Raw genomic sequence first — 23,414 nt, 5'->3', positions numbered from 1 at the left:
TTCATAAGCAATTTTTCCCAGTATATTAATGTTTAACACCATCAGGGGAGAGCTTTCTCACAATTAAAGAGAAGGGTTTAGCAATTTATGAAGTCTGTAGGAAAAAGTTAAATATCCATAGAACTGTCTTTCCTTAATGCAAGTAACTGCACTAACCAATTGCTACACTTTCCACTATGTTAACCATCTGGCAAAGCAGGGAGTCAAGAACAAGAAGTACCCTCTAGGGTCAACAGCTCAAAGATGGAAGCAAGAGTCCAAGGGTTTAAGGCTCCAAAGTCACTGTGATGCTCAATATAAGTGCCTGTGAAGAGTTAACCGTACTAGTTTTCATTTTTATTAGGGTTACTACACTAGTTTTCATTAATATACGCTTAAAATGTTCCATGGATTTAGACTGGTAGGCCCCATTCCTACTTTTCTCATAAGCCCTGTTAGCTTCAGCGAGCAATTCTGCAGAATCGAAGGTTTATCAGGAACATGTCTAGCATTACAATACATATGCCCATAATTTTACAGTACCTCTATAAAGGCAGTTTATGAGGGTATTCTGTGTGAAAACCGCTCAGCCTTCTGTTTTAGTGGTGAAACAAAAAGATTCAAGAGAAAAATATAACAAACTAACTCATCTAGTTAAGGTACCTAGGTCTTGTTTTAAACACCTGCTTTTCCTTAGCAAAGCATTGGATAACTTGAGAAGAGTGAAGCTGAGACATGACAGCAAGACTCACAATCTAGAAAACAGGGCTTACCCTTGGTGCTTTTGGGAATGATTTGACTCCATCGTGGCTTATATTCTTGTTGACTGATATACTGATTGAATAAACCATCTGCAAATATCAAAGAATGAGAGAGAATTTTACATTAACCGGCTTATGCTTTTTATTATAGTGAAAAAAAAAGCCTTCATTAAGGGAAATTACGAATATGTCATTAATACACTAAGAATAGCACACTTCCATAAAATGTGTCACTTCAGTTCTCACGTTATCTCAAATATAAATAGTACAGTACTAGTTGACACACCCATGTAAACAAACTCTTTTAGTGGCAGCTCATACTCAATTTACTGCTTTCCCTGTTTTGGTCGCTACTAAGAAAAGACTACAGAAGAAACTTTGCCCTGCAACAACTCTGGTCCAGGCCCTTATAGCTTCAGGAAAAACAAAGTGAAAATTCATATTAAAGTGAAAATTCCATTTTTACATCATTTTCTTTGAGTACAAAACTACAGAGATAAAAGTACCAGGTTACATATTTACCAAATACTTATGAAATGTTAAAATTCATTCTGTCTTAGTTAAGACAGACTAAATATGATTTAATTCTAAAATCAACTTTATAGGGGCACCTGGGTGGCTCAGTCGGTTAAGTGTCTGACTTCGGCTCAGATCATGATCTTGCAATTCGTGGGTTTGAGCCCCGTGTCGGGCTCTGTGCTGACAGCTCAGAGCCTGGAGCCTGCTTTGGATCTGTGTCTCCCCCTCTCTCTGCCCTCCCCCCCATCACTCTGTCTCTCTCTCTCTAAAAAATAAACAAACATTGGGGCGCCTGGGTGGCGCAGTCGGTTGAGCGTCCGACTTCAGCCAGGTCACGATCTCACGGTCTGTGAGTTCGAGCCCCGCGTCAGGCTCTGGGCTGACGGCTCGGAGCCTGGAGCCTGTTTCCGATTCTGTGTCTCCCTCTCTCTCTGCCCCTCCCCCGTTCATGCTCTGTCTCTCTCTGTCCCAAAAATAAATAAACGTTGAAAAAAAAAATTAAAAAAAAAAATAAACAAACATTAAAAAAAAATTAAAACACCTTATGAACGAGGCATTATCATCTCCATTTTTACACATAGGGAGATGTGTGTTTACAGAAATGAAGGAACCTCACTAAAATCATGCAGCATTTAGTGGTGGACCGAGATTTATGTTTCACTGTTTTACTTCTGAATTTATTATTTCATCGATAAATTCTTAATCTACTTCTTAAGAGTTGTTACACTAGTTGCCATAGTGATTATGAAGACTGAACTACCCACATATATATCCATTTCATCCCAAATAATTATCAAAACCTAATCCCATGCCCATCAACAAAGATTAGTTTAGGAATGGTGTGGAACTCAATTCTGGCTAATGTGTCCAATGTTCCCTTTGCTTCTAAACAGACATACCGAAAAGAAAAATCTACTTCTATTCCTCTGGAAACTTTCCTATCTGTATGCAATATACATAACTGCTACAGCCAATCTGTAGAGGCAGGAGAATGAAGTCAATTCTCTAATGATGACAATGCAGAGAGAGAAAAAGAAACTGCATCACTGAACTAACAATGAACTCTACCTCTGGACTTCTTATTATGTCATATAATAACATTTTCCTACCTTTTTAAAAATATGTTTGTTTACTTATTTTTGAGAGAGCGGGCACGAGCAAGAGCGAGAGTGTGCACAAGCTGGGGAGGGGCAGAGAGAGAGAAAAAAAACAGAAAATCCCAAGCAGGCTCTGCACTGTCAGCCCAGAGCCCAATATGGGGCTTGAACCCAGAGACCATAAGATTATGATCTGAGCTGAAATCAAGAGTTGCTTAACTGACTGAGCCATCCAGGCATCCCTACATTTTCTTCAACAAGAGTTTTCTTTTACATGAATCCAAATAGATTCTAAAGACAACTTTATTGTAAATTCTATCATTTGACTCTGAAAAAAGGTTTTCCCTTTTACTTTATTTAGTCCCTGAACGTAAATTTGTAAGTAAAACTGTCTGTTCTCCATGACTGTGTAATACACAGAAATCTCCCTAATTTCTTTCTTTTCTGGGTAATTATGAAGATCAATTATAACCATACCCTTTAGCTTTCAAGTCTTTTCAGAGGACTTTAACTGAAAGCTTCCATCTTGGGATATACACTCCTCTAGCTGTTCTTTTTCTTTGCCTTTAGGTCTTCAACAAATTTCTTGCAAAAAGGAAGTTCTAATATTCATCTTCCCTTTTTTTTTTTTCAACGTTTTTTATTTATTTTTGGGACAGAGAGAGACAGAGCATGAACGGGGGAGGGGCAGAGAGAGAGGGAGACACAGAATCGGAAACAGGCTCCAGGCTCCGAGCCGTCAGCCCAGAGCCTGACGCGGGGCTCGAACTCACGGACCGCGAGATCGTGACCTGGCTGAAGTCGGACGCTTTACCGACTGCGCCACCCAGGCGCCCCATCATCTTCCCTTTTTTAAAATAGCACTCACACATTAGCATTATATTTTAATTGTCAAAGGGGAACAAGGGGTGCCTGGGTAGCTCAGTCGGTTAAGTTTCTGACTCTTGATCTCAGCTTAGGTCTTGATCTCAAAGTTGTGAGTTCAAGCCCCACAATAGGCTCAGAAAAAAAAAAAAGTATGAGGAACAAGTAGATTCATGACTTATTTTAGTGAGTGTTTCTATCATAATCCACCCCCTGCATGCTTTTCTTTTCTTTTTTAAGTTTTTTTTAATGTTCATATATTTCTGAGAGACAGAAACAGAGTGTGAGCAGGGGAGGAGCAGAGAGACAGGGAGACACAGAATCGCAAGCAGGCTCCAGGCTCTGAGCTGTCAGCACAGAGCCCAATGTGGGGCTGGAACCCACCAACTGTAAGATCATGACCTGAGCTGAAGTCGATGTTAAACGGACTGAGCCATCCAGGTGTCCCTCCCCTGTGGGCTTTCCTGATAATTCTTGCCCATCCAGCCTACTCTGACCAATACTCTTCTCCCATTAAAAGACTGGAAATCTTTTTGCAGATAAAATGTTGTGGGGCTCTGTTAGTAACGGTAAGTTGTGAGACACATAAAAGTTACATAATCCTTTTTCCAAAACCTGAAACAGAAGATAAAATTATTTGATAAAGATTTAAAAATATACATTAATTTTAAAATATATATTAATTCTACATAATGGCTAACTGAAGAGAAATGAAAAAAGTAAAAGATGGGAATATACAGAGATGAGTAGAAAACTAAGAAAGACAAACTGCAGACATGAAAAACACAAAGCAAAAATAGAGAAAATTAGAGAAGTCATAAATTTCACATTTTTAACAGTAACCAACTGCCATATTACCTACATCTCTCATACTAATTAGTTATACAACTTTGATAAGTAAGTTTCTTATCTCTAAAACTGGTGTTTAAGAGTTAGATAGGGCCAGTGGGGCACATGGGTGGCTCAGTCGATTAAGTGTCTTACTTCGGCTCAGGTCATGATCTCGTGGTTCACGGGTTCGAACCTCCCATCAAGCTCTGTGCTGACAGCTCAGAGTCTGGAGCTGACTTTGGATTCTGTGTCTCCCTTTCTCTCTGTTCCTCCCCTGCTCATGCTGTCACGCTGTCTGTCTCTCTCTCTCTCAAAAAGCTGGATAGAGCCAGTGGTTCCTTCCAAATTCTGGCACACTAAGATTACACCACCGTTACAACCAATATATTTACTGAACTACGTGTGTCAGGTGATTCCACCTTATGTTCGTCTTAGAAAAGTCTCCATCTCCTCTTTCTCCTTAAGCCTTGCAGCACTATTCTGAAAGAGAACTCAAATCCACTGGGGAAAATTCTTCTGAGAGCTGCTAAGGCAGTGATCACATCAACAGTTCCAATCCAATGGATGACCCCATCCCTGATCTTTAAAGTCCTTCTGCACATTGCAAGTAAAATTAAGCTCTCTAATTGTTTCTTCAGCCAATCCTTTCACCCCAACTCTTACTAACCTAAAAAGCACACAAATACTCATCAAGATCTTCATGTTGGTTTTTTTTTCTATCAAATACAACTGACCTAAGAAAATACTGTCAGTAATTTTCAAAGTAAAAAGAACAAACCCCCCAACATTATATAATTTTTGCAAAATAATTTGTAAATATACACAGACACACAGATGGAAAAAAAATACAACAGTGCCATACATTGAAAAGGTGTGATTTTCTTTGGTTTCCAGGTTTAGGACGATTTTTTATTTGGGTATTTTTATTTGTACTTTACTGTTTCCTCAATTGTTTTGCATCGAGTACTACAATTACCAGAAGAAAAGCCACAAAGCAACTAAATATATGGAATTATTTCTAAACCTCAGAAGAACTTTGTAACATATTGTTATTATAACATAATGTAACAAAAACCATTTTCATAGCCTTTGTTACTCCTGAAATGTCTATTCTTCACAACTCACTAGACACATCCACATTTCATCAGTGCTTTTATACACTGATGTTAGCTTGTTTTTAACAAGGACAAAGAGCCAAATACACCCAAAGTATTTACAATCAGGCTTGCAGAGGATATTACTTGCAAAATTTAAAATATTAAGTACTCCATGGGTTGTCTGGGCGGCTCCATCAATTAAGAGTCTGACTCTTGGTTCAGGTCATGATCTCATGGTTCTTGAGTTTGAGTCCCGCTTCAGGCTGCATGCTGAGACTGCGGAGCCTGTTTGGGATTCTCTCTTTCCCTCTCTGCCCTTTCCCCACTCATGCACACTCTCTCTCTCTGAAAATAAATAATAAACTTAAACAAAGTTAATCTTCTCATGAATAATGATAGTTAATAGCATAGCATCAGATATACTCAGTATATAATAAACGCTTAGAGGGGCACCTGGGTGTCTCGGTTAAGTGTCCGACTTTGACTCGGGTCACAATCTCACAGTTTGTGAGTTCGAGCCCCAAGTTGGGCTCTGTGCTGACAGCTGAGCCTGGAGCCTGCTTTGGATTCTGTGCCTCCTTCTCTCTCTCTCTGCGCCTCCCCTCCCACCCACCCCATCTTAAAAATAAATAAACATTAAAAAAAAATGAAGAAAAAATAAAAGCTTAGAATAGGAAAAAAAAGGCAGGGAACAGGCAGAGTTTCCTAGCCACATGGTTGACATTTTTTCTCTGAGTCATCTTAATGTTACTAAGTATCTTACATTAAAACAAAATGCTCATAAAACTCCTACTTTCAATAAAGCATTTTCTTAGCATATAATGGCACCCTAACAAGTCACAGCATTTTCCCCAGAGTAGTCAAGCAAACATTTGAAAAAAAAATTATTTGGGGAACTTTTAAATTTGTCTCCATCTCTCCCTAATGAATTCCTTTTGTGTTCACTATTCTAAAAGACAACAATTCTCTTTGATGTCTCCTACTCTTCTGTGGAGACTATTATGAAACCTAAAGAAAATTATTCAGATATAACATTATGAAATCTAGAAATAGCTTTTCAAAAAAGATCTTACCAAAGAAAAAGAACTGACTTTTGCTGAGTACCAACTGTGAGCAAGACACCACAAAGGTTAAAGTAATTTACTCCTTAAAATAAACCTATGGAATGATGATTATTAATTATTGCAAAGATTAAAAAGTCAAAGTTCAGAAAAGTTAAATAACATGCCCAAGGACTCTAAAAATATATATATATATCTTTATATATATATATATATATATACACACACACACCTATATATATATACCTATATATGTACCTTTATATATATGTGTGTGTGTGTGTATATATATATATATATATATATACGCACCTTTATATATACATATACCTTTATACATATACCTTCTTACATGTTACAGTATTAAATCATCTAACCACTCCATATCAAAAATTCTATAACAATTTTTAAAAAGCTTGCATTGTACAGAGGAACGTGATAAACGAAGGATGACTCTCGTTTAATCTATTCTAATATGCATTACTGCCTCTTGCCAGGTAATCTGGGTTACCAATAAACAGTCCAGATTGGATCTGGAGTATGTTACATGGAGTGGCTACTTTCAGCGGAATAACATGCTTCAAGAATCTTCTTTTATGTCTTCAAAAAGAAAAGTAAAAATGGAAATGTTTATTAAGGCTTTGGTAAATATTAAAATTGCTTTGAATCCATAAGAGATATACTAAAGAAACTTTACTTTTTTAATAGAAAAAGTGAAATGTCTAGAAATCGAACAAGCTTGAAATCCCTTGAAACGATCAATAAAAATGCTGCAAGGACTAAAACAGGGTAAAGATTTTTTCAAAATATGTTGATTTCGGTATCTTAAATTAAAATTACCTTTACCTCTTTTAATTTAAAAGAATTCCCTTTTAAGATCTGAAAATAAATAAAAAATTGACACCTCTCCACCCTAAACAGTTTCAGCATGTTTCCTATATTTCTAATTCTTGAAAGATCTTGCCTTTTGTTTCAGTATTCCTACTTGTAGGTATTTTATATGACTCAGCAAAAACTTAGACTATTAAAACAAATTAAAAACTGAGGCATTTAAACATTCTTGTGAACTATCTAAGTTTAAAAATTACTTCTATGTTTTAAGAGGAAGCCAGGCAGTTGCTAATATTTCTATTTCTGACAAACATCAAAAGCAGGAAATCAGAAGGGTCTGATAAAAAGTAAAACTACCCAAAAGAAATGAAAATATCACTTAGGAGAAAGCATGCTATTACCTAGTTGCTAACAATTTTCTAACTATTTAAAGTCTCCAGGTCCAATACCACCTCATTTTTTTCACCTATGATTAAGACTATAATAAACACATTTCATACAGTCCTAACTAGGCACAAGATGTTCTTGTCTCTAGTAGTGAATATCTTCTCAAAAAGTACATGATAAAAAAATGCAACTTAGGAAGTTTTTACCAAAAGGAAAAAAAAAATTCAAACCTCATCAAAGATTAAAAAAAGAGAGAGAGAGCATGGATTATAGTACTGTAGCCTAAACCCAAACTTCTATCAGACTGATTTCTCATCAAAACAGAGATGACAGGGGCGCCTGGGTGGCTCAGTTGGTTGAGCCTCTGACTTCGGCTCAGGTCATGATCTCACAGTCTATGGGTTCGAGTCCCGCATCAGGCTCTGTGCTGACACCTCAGAGCCTGGAGCCTGCTTCCGATCCTGTGTCTCCCTCTCTCTCTGCTCCTCCCCAACTCTCACTTTGTGCCACTCTGTCTCTCAAAAATAAATAAATGTAAAAAAATTAAAAAAAAAGAGATGACATTCAAAAGAAATACAAAATCACTTATAGGCAGTAACTTGTAGAACATAAAGTCCTTTTTGATAATTCAAGAATAATAATGGCTGCATAAAGCAGATTTTTAAAAAAAAATATATGCTTTTCAGCAGTTTGTTAGAATTCTGCAAAGAGACATAATTATGGCAGTTTATACTACAATAATAATAACTACTGGGGAAACTGAAGCAGTAAACATTTACTAGGACAGGAAAGCATAGAAAAGTACGGATCCAAATCTTAGCTCTGCCACTTACCACCTGCACTATCTTAGGCAAACTGCTTTTTTTAGATGGGGATAACAACAGCGCTTACCCTAGAAGGTAGGTATGATAACTACATAAATTAATTCATAAATAGGGTTTAAAAAGGTAAATGGCACATTGCAAAGCCTTCAAATACATGTTAGTTATGACAGTGACAATGATGTGATATTTGGAACTATACTTAGCAGAAAACTAACCAGCTTTGATGCACAAAATGAGAAATACGGCACAAAAGCAAATAGGAGTGGAGAAGGGGGAGCAATTGATGTGTGGGAATAATAAAAAAGCGATCTTGGAAGAGCTGGCCTTGAAGAATTAGTTGGAAGTGAATAGTGATGGAAAGGAGTAATCAGGGCAGGGAACAAACAGGCATGAATGAACAGGAATTACAGAAAGAAGCAACATTTTGGATAGCAATCAGGGGGAAAAAAAGAGAGATTTTATATGATGAATACTGCTGAGAAGAAACAGTATCTGAAAGGAAAAGAAGTATCGTAAGGAAAAATCTTGCTATCCTGGAACACAGCCGTGTCTACTGACCCACAGGAACTTCCCTAAAATAGTTAGGAAAAACTCACCTCATTTAAAGATTAGTACTACTCAAGAATAATCAACTCAAGGGGCGCCTGGGTGGCGTAGTCGGTTAAGCGTCTGACTTCAGCCAGGTCACGATCTCGCGGCCCGTGGGTTCGAGCCCCGCGTCAGGCTCTGGGCTGATGGCTCAGAGCCTGGAGCCTGTTTCCGATTCTGTGTCTCCCTCTCTCTCTGCCCCTCCCCCGTTCATGCTCTCTCTCTGTCCCAAAAATAAATAAACGTTGAAAAAAAAAATTAAAAAAAAAAAAGAATAATCAACTCAAGTTTCATACAAAGATATAAAAAGGAAAAGGAAGAAACTTTTTAAAGTGGCAAATGAATCTGATTCAACAGGAAGATGTAGATAAAAACAACCAAATACCTCTCTATGGATGTAAAAAAGTTAAGCAACAACCCTTTCTATAAAACATTAAGAGATGTAAACAGTTGAAAAAGACACAGTAAAACAATAAAAGGAAATAAAACATAAATTGTCAGAGTTGAAGGTAAAGAGGAAGAAAAAAAAATATCACATAAATGAAGGCCAAAGTGCAAGGAGAGAAAACCCCACTTATAGTCATAGAAAGGAGATCAAGAATTTAGAGAAATTTGAAAACTTCAAAGTAAATGTGCATTTAAAAAGGATAAATGAGGGGTGCCTGGGTGGCGCAGTCGGTTAAGCGTCCGACTTCAGCCAGGTCACGATCTCGCGGTCCGGGAGTTCGAGCCCCGCGTCAGGCTCTGGGCTGATGGCTCGGAGCCTGGAGCCTGGAGCCTGTTTCCGATTCTGTGTCTCCCTCTCTCTCTGCCCCTCCCCCGTTCATGCTCTGTCTCTCTCTGTCCCAAAAATAAATAAACGTTGAAAAAAAATATTAAAAAAAAAAAAAAAGGATAAATGAGAAAATGAAAGAAATGAATGACAAAGGCAACATATATTTGACTAAAAGAAAACCAAAATACACAATAGTTAACAGGGCTGCCACACTGGTGTTGCCCTTTTAACGTAACTACAAAAATAGTCTAGGCACCTGGGTGGCTCAGTCGGTTGAGGGTCGACTTCGGCTCAGGTCTGATTTCATGGTGTCTGAGTTCAAGCCCTGCACTGGGCTCTGTGCTGACAGCTCAGAGCCTGAAGCCTGCTTCAGATTCTGTGTCTCCCTCTCTCTCTCTGCCCCTCCCCCGCCCACGCTCACTCTCTCTCTCAAAAATAAACATTAAAAAAATTAAAAAGAATAAAATAAAATCATCTAAAACAAAAATAAAATATTTAAACAGTCATAAAGAAAAAGAGTACATTCCAAGGAGCAACAGTTGAGAATTACAGTACACTCTCGACAGGAAAAATGGAAGCTAGTTAACTGTGGACTGATATTCAAAATGTATTTGAAGAAGAAAATAACCCTCAGGGTGCGTGGGTGTCTCAGTAGGTTTAGCGTCCAACTCTGGATTTTGGCCCAGGTCATGATCTCAGTTTGTGAGATCAAGCTCCACATTGGTCTGTGCACTGACAACGTGGGGCCTGCTTGGGATTCTCTCTCTCTCTCTCTCTCTCTCTCTCTCTCTCTCTCTCTGACCCTTCCTCACTCTCTCTCTCAAAATAAATAAATAAAAATTTAAAAATATTAAAATTATAAAAGAAAAAAAATACTGTCAACCTAGAATTCCATATTCAGCAAAAATATCCTTTAAGAAAAGAAATAAAATTTTCAAGCAAAGAAAAACCGAGAGAGTTCACCTACATTAGAAGAAATTCCAAAGGATATGCTTAAGGCAGAAGAAACTGATCCTAGATATAAGATCAAAGATGCAAACATCAACAAAGAACAAAAAAATTAGTAAATATTTAGGCAAACTTAATGAACACTGGCTGAAAGTTGAGTTTTATAGAGTCTTTTAATATGGTATCAAAATAATGGACAACAATAGCATATGAACTGGAAGGTGAATAGATGAGAGTTGAAAATCCACTAAGTTCTAGTACAGGAAAAGGGAAAAGGTACTGATGAATTCTGTTAAATATGTGTACTTGGTATAATTTCTAGACTAATCATACAGTCTAGATAAACAGAGTATGCTGCCTCCAAACAAACATAAGAAAAAAATGGGGCACTTGGGTGACTTGGTTGGGCATCCGACTCTTGATTTTGGCTCAGGTCATGGTCGCACAGTTCCTGGGTTGCAGTCCCATATCAGGCTCTGCACTGTCAGCATGGAGCCTACTTGGAGTTCTCTTTCCCTCTCTCTGTGTCCCTACCCCACTTGTGTGTGCGCTCTCTCTCTCTCAAAATAAATAAACAAACTTAAAAAAAAATAAAAAGAAAAACAATGAAAAGATTAAAAACAAGAGACAACAACCAAAAAATGAAAGATACGGCAAAACATATACCGTAAAATGATAAGATTAAACCTATATATTTACCAATAATTCAATCATACGAAGTAAATAAATGCTCAAATCAAAAGAAGGCAGATTTTTTTTTTAAATCAAACTAAATCCTTCTTTTAAAAAAAGAATACAGAGGGGCACCTGGGTGGCTTATAGCATCTGACTTCAGCTCACATCGTGATCTCATGGTATGTGAGTTTGAGCTCTGCATCGGGCTCTGTGCTGACAGCTCAGAGCCTGGAGCCTGCTTCAGATTCTGTCTCCCTCTCTCTCTGCCCCTCCCCTGCTCATGCGTGCGCACGCTCCCTCTCTCTCTCAAATATAAATAAACATTAAAAATTAAAAATAAAAATAAAATAAAAAATAACAAAAGGATATATAACGGTTGAAAATAAAGGGTAAAAATAGATGTTATGCAAACACCAAATGAAAAGCTTAATGTAAGACAATTTATACCTTTTCAAGCAAAAACACCACTAGAGATAAAAACACATTTCATAATGATAAAAGATTTAATTCAAAATTAAAGAATTTAATATGTATATATACCTAGAAACATGGCTTTCAAAATCTATAAAGCAAAATTTGACAGAACTATGAGACAGGCAATTCTAAAATCACACTGGAAAGTTTAATATTTTTCTTAGTAACTGAGAGAATCAGATAAAATCACTCTCAGTAAAGAAAATTTATGAAACATGGTTAGCAAACTGGACCAATTGGGCATATATAGAAAATTGCCTTAACAAAGAATTCATTTTCTGTCCAAGTATGTATGATATGTTTATTATAGAAATTAAACAGACTGGACCATAGAAAGTCTTATCAAATTTCAAAGAACTAGAATCCTATAAATATATACTGTATTTATAAATAAATTTATAAATAAGTTTATAAATAAATCCTATAAATACAATACATGCATTCATGCCAGAAATCAGTTACAACAATAAAAAAAAATCATAACATATTTGGAAATTAAAAACAAAACTACATTTCTATCTAACTATGGCTCACAAAAGAGCCATATTATTTCATAATGAAATTACTGAACTGGACAAAAATGAAAATACTTCATAGCACAACTAAAAAAGAAGTAGAGGGGGATTTATATCCTTAAATGCATACATGGGAAAATAACAAAGTCTGGAAATCAATATGCCAAGCATGCATCTCAGTAAGTTATAAAAAGACAGCAAATTAATGCCAAAGAGAGAAAGAAGACACATTAAACATAAAGCATAAGTCGAAGATATTAGAAATAATGGAAAGAATCAACAAACCAGAAATTGGTTTCTTCAAAAGACCAGTATATACTTGATAAGCTTCTGGTGACAGTAAGAGTGATGGGGGGAAAAAAAGAATTCATAAATGAGAAACAGAAAGAATGAAAAGAGACATTTCAAGAAGTCCTGAAAACATTAAACAAGGGGATATCATGTATATTTTCATGCCCACAAGTTTGAAATTTTAAGTGAAACTGACAAACTCCTAGAAAAAGATATCTTGTTAAACGCTCAACCAACCAAACAACCCTGAACAGTCCTACATTTAAAGAAGTTGAATTGATAGACAAAAGTATTTCCTCCAAGCAATTTTGAAGCACAGACAGCATAATGACAAGTTCTACCAAGCACATGAGAAAGAATTCAAATCTTACACATACTCAGATTACAGGAAGAAAAGTTTAGCTCAACCTTTTCTGTGAGATCAGTGTAACAATGATGCTAAACCTGAAGAGAAATGTAAAAATTACAAGGCCAATCTTACTAATGAAAATAGTTGGAAGAATTCTAACAAAACATTAGTCCATCTATGTCCAAAATAGACCAAAAATTATATAAGGAAGATAGGCTTATCTGAGAAATGAGAAGTTAAATATATCTGAGGTTTAACATTAGAAAATCAATCACTGATTTCACATATTAATAGAATTTAGGAGGAAAAAATCGTATCACAAAAGATAGAGAAAAAGTTTAATAACATAAACTCTTAGCAATCTAGGAATCTAATACAGAAGCTCCAAAACCCCAGATCAAGTAAGATACTTTGCAATGAAATGCTGAAAACATTTCTTTTGAGATAAGGATATCCACTATCATTATGTCATCTCACCCTTGTACTAGATATCCTGACCAAAAGATTAAGCACAAGAGAACAAAATAAGGCATAAGGAGGGTTGGAAAGAAAAGTGTGCCATTATGCATACGTATTTTAAACTGAACAGGAGTGAAAACACAACAAAGCAGAATTTGTGATATACAGCTAGCAGTGTTTATGTCACTGTCTGGATCCCAAGAACCACCAGCTCATACTTACGAGCATTTGTCTTGTTTTTCCTTAAGCTCTTCTTTCTGGTTTAGCTCTTAACTCAGGCAAATGAAACCTGAAACCACTCATGAGGTGATGGCAAGGGCCCTGACAAGACCCCACAGGCTCAGACCACCCAGACCTTTTCAGCTAAACTCCCAACTCCCGTGCAGAAGGACCATGGGGTGACCTCTGGAATGACTCACAACCACCTTTACCTCATTATAATACTAAAACCTCTGCCCAAAGAGGAGACTCGGCTTCATTTACATGACAAACAATCTGTGTGTAGGCATGTTTCCTTAAGGCACATGGTGACCTTATGCCCTTCTCTACAAGAGATCACAAGGCTTCCCAATCTAAATATTCATCATAACCCTAAACAAAAGGAACCCATTTATCCCCTCTTTGGGAGTCACAGTTTTGGAAGCCATCCCCTGTGATCTCCTTCTATGCTACAGTTTTCTTTGTGCAACAACTCAACCTGGGGCAGTATCTGACTCACCAGGGAGCAAACTACATTTAAAAGAAAATTCTTTAACACTAAATGCTTGTATTAGTAAAGAAGGATCTCAAATTAATGGCCTCGGGTTTCATTTGTAAGAAATTAGAAAAAGAAGAGCAAATTAAAACTACACTATGCAGAAAAAAAAAGGAAATAATAAAGGTAGAAATCCATGAAACAGAACAGAAGCACGCACGCACACACACACACACACACACACACACACAGGGGTGAGAGGAGAGAGAGAGGTAACAAAGAAACCAAAAGCTGTTTTCTTAAAATGAAACTAATAGATGTCTAGCCAGACTGCTGAGACAAAAAAGACGAATACAAAAGACAAAAATTACCACTATAAAAAATAAGACATAAAGGTGCCATAAAGGCATAAACAACTTTATGCCAATAAATGCACTTATTTAGATGAAATGGGCATGCCCTTTAAAAGGCACAAATCAGTGCCTTTTAAAGGGCATGCCCATTTCATCTAAATTAGTGGGGCACTAAACCAGTGGGGCACCTGGGTGGCTCAGTCAGTTAAGCGCCCAACTCTTGGTTTTAGCTCAGGTCATGATCTCGAGATTTGTGGGATGGAGTCCCGCGTCGTGCTCTGCACTGACAGCTCAGACCCTGCTTGGGATTCTCTCTCCCTCTCTTTCTCTCTCTCAAAATAAATAACTTAAAAAAAAGACACAAACTACCCATGCTCACTCAGGATACATAGAATATGAACAGCCCTATAGCCATTAACAATACTAGATCTGTAGTTAAAAACCCTGCCACAGGGGCACCTGGGTGGCTCAGTCGGTTGAGCGTCCGACTTTAGCTCAGGTCATGATCTCACAGTCTGTGAGTTCGAGCCCCGCATCGGGCTCTGTGCTGACAGCTCAGAGCCCGGGGCCTGTTTCAGATTCTGTGTCTCCCTCTCTCTCTGACCCACGCCCGTTCATGCTCTGTCTCTCTCTGTCTCAAAAATAAATAAACGTTAAAAAAAAAATTAAAAAAAAAAACAAAAACCCTGCCACAAAGTCTAGAAACTCCAACAAGCCTAGAGATCTCACTTAAAAAAAATGCTGTCAGGGAAACAGGCCAGCCACATAATTAACCACCACTGCGTAAACCACGGGGTGAGAAGAAACAGATAAAAGAGGAGAAAGAAAAGGGAGAAGAGGAGGGAAAGTGGGAAGACGATAAAGACCTCCAGCTGAAACTTTTGGACCCTTTTATTAAACTTTATCACTCCCTTACCTCACAAAAGCAAACTTTAATTTCAAGAGGAAATAAGATAAACACTGCAAAGTGATGAGTTCCTGTTCCTAGGTGATTACTTTTGCCCATAATCACTGGACTCTACCTTTTCCCCAGACACTGTCAACAAAAAAGTAGCATTAATTGGTTCAGGAATCACCTGTCATGAAATTAAATGTAAATGCAGGGATGTTTCTTTCTTTTTTTTTAATATGAAATTTATTGTCAAATTGGTTTCCATACAACACCAGTGCTCATCCCAACAGGTGCCCTCAATACCCATCACCCTCCCTCAGTTTGTTATCAGTTTTTAAGAGTCTCTTATGTTTTGCCTCCCTCCCTCTCTAACCTCTTTTTTTTTCCCCCTTCTCCTCCTCTATGGTCTTCTGTTAAATGCAGGGATGTTTCTAACAACTAGGAAGCCTATTAGACACTTTCTTAAAATACCATACTTGAAGAACGTGCTAATATATACGAAAAATCATTTTTTGTTTCATCCATTATAAGATGTTTCATAGAAAATGCTTTTCATTCTCTCAACTTTCCTATTTAGCAAACAGGAACTTCTTGCCCTTCTCTATGTTTTTAGTGGAACACAAGCCAAAAAACTCTTCAGTGTTTACTTCCTTATTTGTCCAACAAATCATCATCAGTGAAGTCAGCAGCAACTGAACACCCCTGAAAGGAATGTTTATTAACTAAATACTGTTCCAAGCCAGTTTAGGAATACAAAAAAACATGACTTAGCTCTAAGTCTCAAGAACAGAGTTATGACCAATGTTCCCTAAACTCGGGTCCTTCCTAGAGCCAGTAAGTCTCTGTAGTATCAGAGTTTCTTTTTTTTTTTTTTTTAATTTTTTTTTTCAACGTTTATTTATTTTTGGGACAGAGAGAGACAGAGCATGAACGGGGGAGGGGCAGAGAGAGAAGGAGACACAGAATCGGAAACAGGCTCCAGGCTCTGAGCCATCAGCCCAGAGCCCGACGCGGGGCTCGAACTCACAGACCGTGAGATCATGACCTGGCTGAAGTCGGACGCTTAACCGACTGCGCCACCCAGGCGCCCCTGTAGTATCAGAGTTTCACATAGTTTTAACAGTTTCTCTTATAGGAGTATATTTATAAAGACACAGTTTTTATTTAGTTTTTTAAATTTATTGTTTATTTTGAGAGTGAGCGAGCACATGAGCAGGGGAGGGGCAGAGAGAGGGTAGAGAGGAGAGAGAATCTCAAGCAGGTTCTGAGCTGTCAGTGAAGAGCCTGACTCAGGGCTCCATCTCAGGAACCATGATTATGACCTAATAAACCAAAACCAAGAGTTGGATGCTTAAGTGACTGGCCACTCAGGTGTCTCCTAAAGACACAATTTTTAAATATAACTGTTTCTAGCCTAGTCATAGCATAAAGTTGCCAGTTGCTTTTGTTGTCATTGTTATTTACCTTAATAAAATACTACATGCCTTAAAGATCTGAAACAAAAGTAACAAACCATGAAAGCATGTATGACTTCCTCATTCTCAGAAATGGCATACATAGGAGGGCCTGGGTGGCTCAGTTAGTTAACCTTCTGACTCTTGATTTAGACTCAGGTCATAATCTCATGTGTTTGTGAGATCAAGCCCAGATTGAGCTCAGCATTGGGCTCATGGAGCCTGCTTGGGATTCTTTCCCTCCCTCTGTCTCTGCCCCTCCCCTGCTCATGTGTGCACGTGCTTTAACACATGTTCTTTCTCTCCCTCTCTGAAAATAAATAAAGATTAAAAAAAAATGGCATACATACATTTATACTTTCACTGGTGGCATTTGAATGGTTTGGGAAGAGATTAATAATCATACATATTCTATTTGTTTATATTCCAATGTTTATTCTATTACCAATATGGGAAAAATTTTTTTCTTCCCAATCTGCTCCCTAGTTCCTTCCCCCCTTCTACCTCACCCCAAACAGTAATCATTTATTTGCAAGAATCATTACCAAATAAATATAAATAAGCCCTAACAATGTATAAAGCTAAGAGACAAGTTGGTTATTACAAAGCAATGAGGCCAAAAGCAATTCATTTTAAGTTAATTTAAAATTTATAAACTCAAAGTAGGCTGTACTGGTTCCATTTTCTTCAGTTGTAAAATATTCAACCTATCTGATAAATGAGCATCTAATAACAAATGGTAACAGCAATAAGATTAAACTATATGAAAGCACAGAACTGAGAAAGTCTATTTTTCTTTCTCCCTATTAAAAAAATCACCAAATTTCATTCCACAAGTTTTATACTGAACACTGAGCTGTTTTTACTCATAGTGCTTCTGATACCAAATGTGTGGGGTTTTTTTTTTTTTCACACCAACCATTTCTCCAATTTTCTGACACCAAATGGGATGTATCCAACATTTCAATTCTGGCACTATCTGCCTGAAGTTACCAACAGGTCCCCATAAGTGAAAGGGCTCAGTCCCACAAGCCTACCCCACTTCAGATGCCAACTGCAAGTCCCAGGCCACTTGTACTTCTGATTTACTGCATACGAATCTGGGGTTCCCACAACCCCCTTCAGGACTGATAATAAAACCAGAGAGAGAGAGAGAGAGAGAGAGAGAGAGAGAGAGAGAGAGAGAGAGAGACAGACAGTGTGTGTGTGTTTTCCATGTGCTCTTCAAGCACTTCAATGTTTAGGGCTTTTCTTTTTTTTTGGGGGGGGGGGGGAGGGGGATAGGCTCCACCACCGAGGCATGACTGATTAAAACATCAGCCACTGGTGACTGAATTCAGTCTTTGACCCCTCTCCCCTCCCCAGAGTTCAGGGTGGCGCTGAAAGTTCTAGCCCTCTGCACACGTGGTTTGTGTTTCTAGAAATCTGCATCTATCTAGGGACCCCAGCCACCTGTCATTTCAATATCTAAGACACTCTTATCCCTCCACCAAATTCCAATAGTTTTAGGAGACAAAGACCAAATGTTTATTTGTTTTTTATTATACCATAAGCACGTATTCTGCTCTTTGTCACTGTGAAAGTTAGTGGGAGATTTTTTAAAAGAACGCCATTCTATAACAGAGATCGTTTTTTAAAATAACAAAACAGGGCTGCCAGGGTGGCTCAGTGGGTTGAGTGTCTGACTCTTGATTTTTGTCTCAGGTCATGATCTCTTAAGGGTCATGGGATCAAACCCTGTGACAGGCTTGGTGCTGAGTATGGAGCCTGCTTAAAAAATATTTTCTCTCACTCACTCTCTCTCTCTCCCCCTCCCCCTCCCTCCTTCCCTCCCTCTCTCTCTCTCACACACCTTGCTAAAAATAAAAAAATAAAAGAAAACTAAAAGAAAATAACAAAACATAAGACTTTAAATATTCAAATAGGTGCCATCATCCAAAACAATTACCTCTGGAGAGTATATCGTGTTCTGATATTCACATTTCTTTCAAAACCAGATTACAAACCACCCAAGAAAATCAGCAATTATGCAGCATCCATACCACACAGATATTTCCAATACAAATCTCCTAATTCATTATAGCTTTCAACTAATAATGTTTTTTTTGGCATATCCAACTATCCATTATGCCAAATTATGCCATTAAAATTGGTAATTGTATATCAACAAAAATACATAAAGGAATAAATAGGCCTCTAACATAGAAGGTAGCATTTAAAGCATTTTTTTAAACATTGTTTAGTGCTAGTCAATGTTAGCATTCAGAAATGCATCCTTCCATGGTTTCCTAAGATGGCAACTTAGATTTAGATATGTGAGTTCAAATGTTTCTTTTCTGTTTTTCAAGTCTCATTATGAACCTATTTTTATATAAAAGAAGCACATAATTCAACAAGCTAACAATCTTTACAGAATGAAAAGACGGAAAAAAGTAAACTAATAATTGGCATAAGCTTATATTCTTTTCAAAAAACTGTTTCTTGTATATACTTGAAGTCACTCTAATAACCAAACTAAGTTTACACGTCTATAACATACCATTTACAGCTTTTTCAATCAATTCTTCACAAGCATCAAAATCACCCTTCAACACCAGTTTATCATGTAGATCTGTTAACATGGGATGTTCCAGGGCAATCCTGGTTTTTTTTTGCAGCGATTCAAAGGCCTCTGTATAGTTGTGTTGTCTAAAGTGTTTTAGGCAAAGGCGAATGGCTTCCTGTTCACGGTACTACTGGAACACAAGAGAAAGTATGAAAAGAAGAGATTTGCTTAGTTATTACTGTAGGCAATAATAAGTGACAACAAACCTAAAGTGAGCGTTTACTATGTGCTAAGCACTGTACTAACACTCTTCATTAGTATCATTATCATTCCCACTTTGAAATGGCAAAACTAAAGCTTAGTCAATTGTGATCGCTTGCCAAAAGTCACAAAGTATATAGCAGAAAGATATGAAAAAAATAAATATATACAAATATACCCACGTATGTATTTCATGAAGTTGAAAGATATAAAAAGATGAAACCAAACCTTGAGCCTGAACTTTTAAGAAAAGCAGAAAAACTGTTTATCAAAGACAACTGAAGACTACCAAGATTATAACGTCTATAGCTTTTACTAATCAGATTGCAATGGTGGTACTGAAAGCACAGAAACCATTACACGATACACAGAAGTCATCGCGCTTTTTGTTCTTGGTTCTTAGTAATAAGTTATTACTTGAAAAGCAAATATTATCCAATGTTTATATATTTCAAAATTCACAAATAGGTTTTATGCCTCTAAATGTTCAGAAAGAGATTACTTAAATTTTATAATTTTTTCCAAGCCTGGCTACCTTATCTATTAAATAGCTATAAAGTAAACATCTCAATTAACTAGAATCCAAAAAGAATGTTGAGCTTATTAACTCTAATAGGATGAATGCCAAAAATACAAGCTCAGATTTTTTTGAAAAAGTAACTTCAAGAATACTTTATGAAATTTCCACAAATTTCCTAAGCTAACAAAATTAATGACAAAAAAGCAATGCATGATGACCAAACAAAAATATGATTTTCTTATAAGCATTATTCTTTAATAAGGCAAAAAATACTACCTTTTAGAAGATTTATAAGACTTGAAACACAAATAAGCTTACAGTTGGCTGATTTTTTTATTAATAAAATGTCAAAATATCTTTCCTTAAGTATTACAGTTAACCATGATTTTCCTTTCAAATAACAAAAGATTATTTATCCAAACTAACTTTACATTATTAATTTATTACCCTTGGCCTCTAAATAAAGATTTATCATGACTATCAAGAAACATACTAAACAGTGATACCTTTCAATCATGTTGCCTTTAGGAATGTGAGTCATACCCACATTTTAAGTTTTCTATCAAGTTGTATACAGATACATAGAAGGAGAAAATTTATGAAATAATAGAATTTTAATGCTTTAAGAAAAACACTAAAACTCAAAGAGGATGAAGAGTTATCTAATTTCTAGAGGTTCATAATAAATGCAGAGAACTTGAAAAGTGAATGAGGCTGAATAATTTTATGCTCTCAAATATAATCTCTCCACAAGGCTGGGGGGTGAACAGGTGAAATGTTCAACTTCCTACAATATCAAGAGATTTGTGTGAGTATGTTAAAGAAAACACACACACACACACACACACACACACACACACACACACACACACACCATAGGCTAAAGGGAAAATTTTATTCAGTAACAGAGAAATTTAACCATTATTTTTTAAAAGAACCAACAGAATTTAGAAGATGTTATGTATGTACTATTATATGCATAACACTGTAAAGGTGATTTTTAATATTTAAAAATATTATCTCTACCTTGAACGAACTTACAGTATTACAGGGAATCCAAGAATATATGAAAAATACAGAAAATACTAAAAGTCGGCATCAATTTTAAGTTGAATATAATCAAATGCCAAAAATAAATTAGTCAAAGACTTCCTCAATTAAACTAACCAGAAAAAAAGCTGAAATTCTACACTAAACACCTAAGAATCTACATTGCTTCCCAACCTTCTAGGAGTAGATCAGTTCACCCCTACTTGAAAATAAAAATAACAGGAAGTGGTGATTGGACTAAAATTTTATTATCTTCTTGACAAGAGAGCCCCGCCCCCCAAAAAGTCATGAGTCGAATAAATATACATCAAAAACAAAAAACAAAGTATAAAGGGTATGCAAAAAACCCAGAAGATCTATTCCTCAATAATTTAAACTCACATTTTTCAGACTGCATCTATTGTATAAAATAGTCTATGAATACAACTGTTAAATATAATTCTTATACTTCCTATAAGCACAAGATCATAATATTTATAAAAACTATTTCAAATTCTTTAGAAGAAAATATGCCTATTTTATTCAACAAATACAATGGAGTAATGTATTATAAAACCAATATAGAATCAAAGCTAGTCCACTAAAAACTGTGTTTAAATATTTCTATCAATATAGGCTGAAAACAAAATTCAGGGTCAGACAGGTAGTAATATAATGCCAGACCATCTGAGTTTATATGCTGGCTTGGGCACTATACAATTGTGTGGACTTGGGTAAGATACTAAACTCTCGGTGCTCTATTTCATCATCTATAAAATAGGGATGATAATTGTACCTATCTCACAGAGTGGTAATGATTAAATACATCATAAAGATTTCTTAGCAGCTGGCAGAATGTAAACAATAAAAGTTAATTAAGCATTAAAGTTATTATTATTCTCAATAGCAATGAAGACAAAAGACTGACACATGTCTCCCTTTATAGGAATCAGAAACATAAAATCAGGATTTTAAAGCACAGTCCTACCTTGCTATACCAGTTGAGACAGGGCTGTACTACATCAGGATCATCAATGCCACTAAGTTCAACATACCAGATGCTAAAGTTAAAGCTGGGTCCCCAGGATAAGAGTGGAACTTTGTGAAAATAAAAAAGAAAGAAAAAGAAAAAAAAATTAACATAGTTCAAATAAAACTTTAGCAAAGTAAAATCACTATTCGAGCCTATTAAAATTCATTCAGCAAATTTTCGGAACATTTTCTAGAAGCCTAACACTGTATTATTAGGTGCTGGGGCTACAGTAAAAAAAACTGAAACAAAAATAAAAATAAAGAAAATATGAATCATGCCATCTAGAGGATTCTTTGACTATAAAAACACTATAAAATAAGTTTAAAGTGCTCATTTATTTACCCCTCTAAAAACAGGACAAGGCTAGATGACTAAGTAGGCAAATTTTATCAAACCCACAATAAACAAATAATTACTATATAAATTAAACTATATCAACACACAAAAAGAGATCAAAAGTTCAATTACTTAACAAGTGGCATAACCCTGAAAACAAAACCAGAAGAAAAAGAACTTAAGGCTAATCTCAGCTAACTATATATTCAAAAATTTTTAAAAGTTGCAGAAACATTCTACCAGGTTTTCACTGTAACCAAATGGGAGTTCACTGCAGGAATGGAAGGATGGTTTAACAACAGAAGCTATATTAATAATTCACAATGTTAACAAAGCAAAAGAGAAATGTGTTTGATAACTTCAAATAGTGCTAAGAGTAAATTAATAATATTCATTTCCTATTCATTAAAAAAACCCTTTTAATATATAAGAAATAAAAGGCAAAATAAAACTACTTAAGCTAGATTTTTTTTTTTAATATCAAAGCCCTCAAAAACTGAACTTAACGGAGAAACATTACATGTTGCCACTCAAGTCAGGAATCAGACAAAGCCCAATTATCTCTATTATGCAACACTATATGGGAGATCTTACCAAATGTGGTGAGAAAAAAATGCAAATTAAAAAATATTAACACTTGAGGAAGATAAACCTATCTTCTTGAATAATTCAAGAGATTCAACAGGAAAACTTAAGTTTGTATGCAAGGTAAACATGAAAGTCAGTTTTCCCTCTACTTATAATAACCAACTAGAAAATATAATGAAAAAGTCCTGTTTAAAATGGCCAAAAGAACTTACAATATCTCAGAAGAAAGTTTAAAATATGCAAGATCTATTTAAGAAAATATAGAGTTTGGGTGGGAGGGAGGGGAGGGTGGGTGATGGGTATTGAAGAGGGCACCTTTTGGGATGAGCACTGGGTGTTGTATTGAAACCAATTTGACAATAAATTTCATATATAAAATTAAAA

At 36.2% G+C, this 23,414-nt stretch overlaps 1 protein-coding gene across 1 annotated transcript in view; it reads right to left on the bottom strand.

Moving 5' to 3' along the window:
- The window catches only part of MKLN1 (muskelin 1), a 188,514-nt gene that overhangs the window by 85,690 nt on the left and 79,410 nt on the right, over positions 1–23,414 (bottom strand). Inside the window, 3 exon segments of the mRNA XM_030308458.1 lie at positions 753–830; positions 19,258–19,450; positions 22,062–22,171. Coding sequence (XP_030164318.1) covers positions 753–830; positions 19,258–19,450; positions 22,062–22,171 — 381 coding nt within the window.

Source organism: Lynx canadensis, chromosome A2 (genome assembly GCF_007474595.2).
Source record: "Lynx canadensis isolate LIC74 chromosome A2, mLynCan4.pri.v2, whole genome shotgun sequence".
NCBI classification, from domain to species: Eukaryota; Metazoa; Chordata; class Mammalia; order Carnivora; family Felidae; genus Lynx; species Lynx canadensis.
This window is presented reverse-complemented; position numbering and strand designations above follow the sequence as displayed.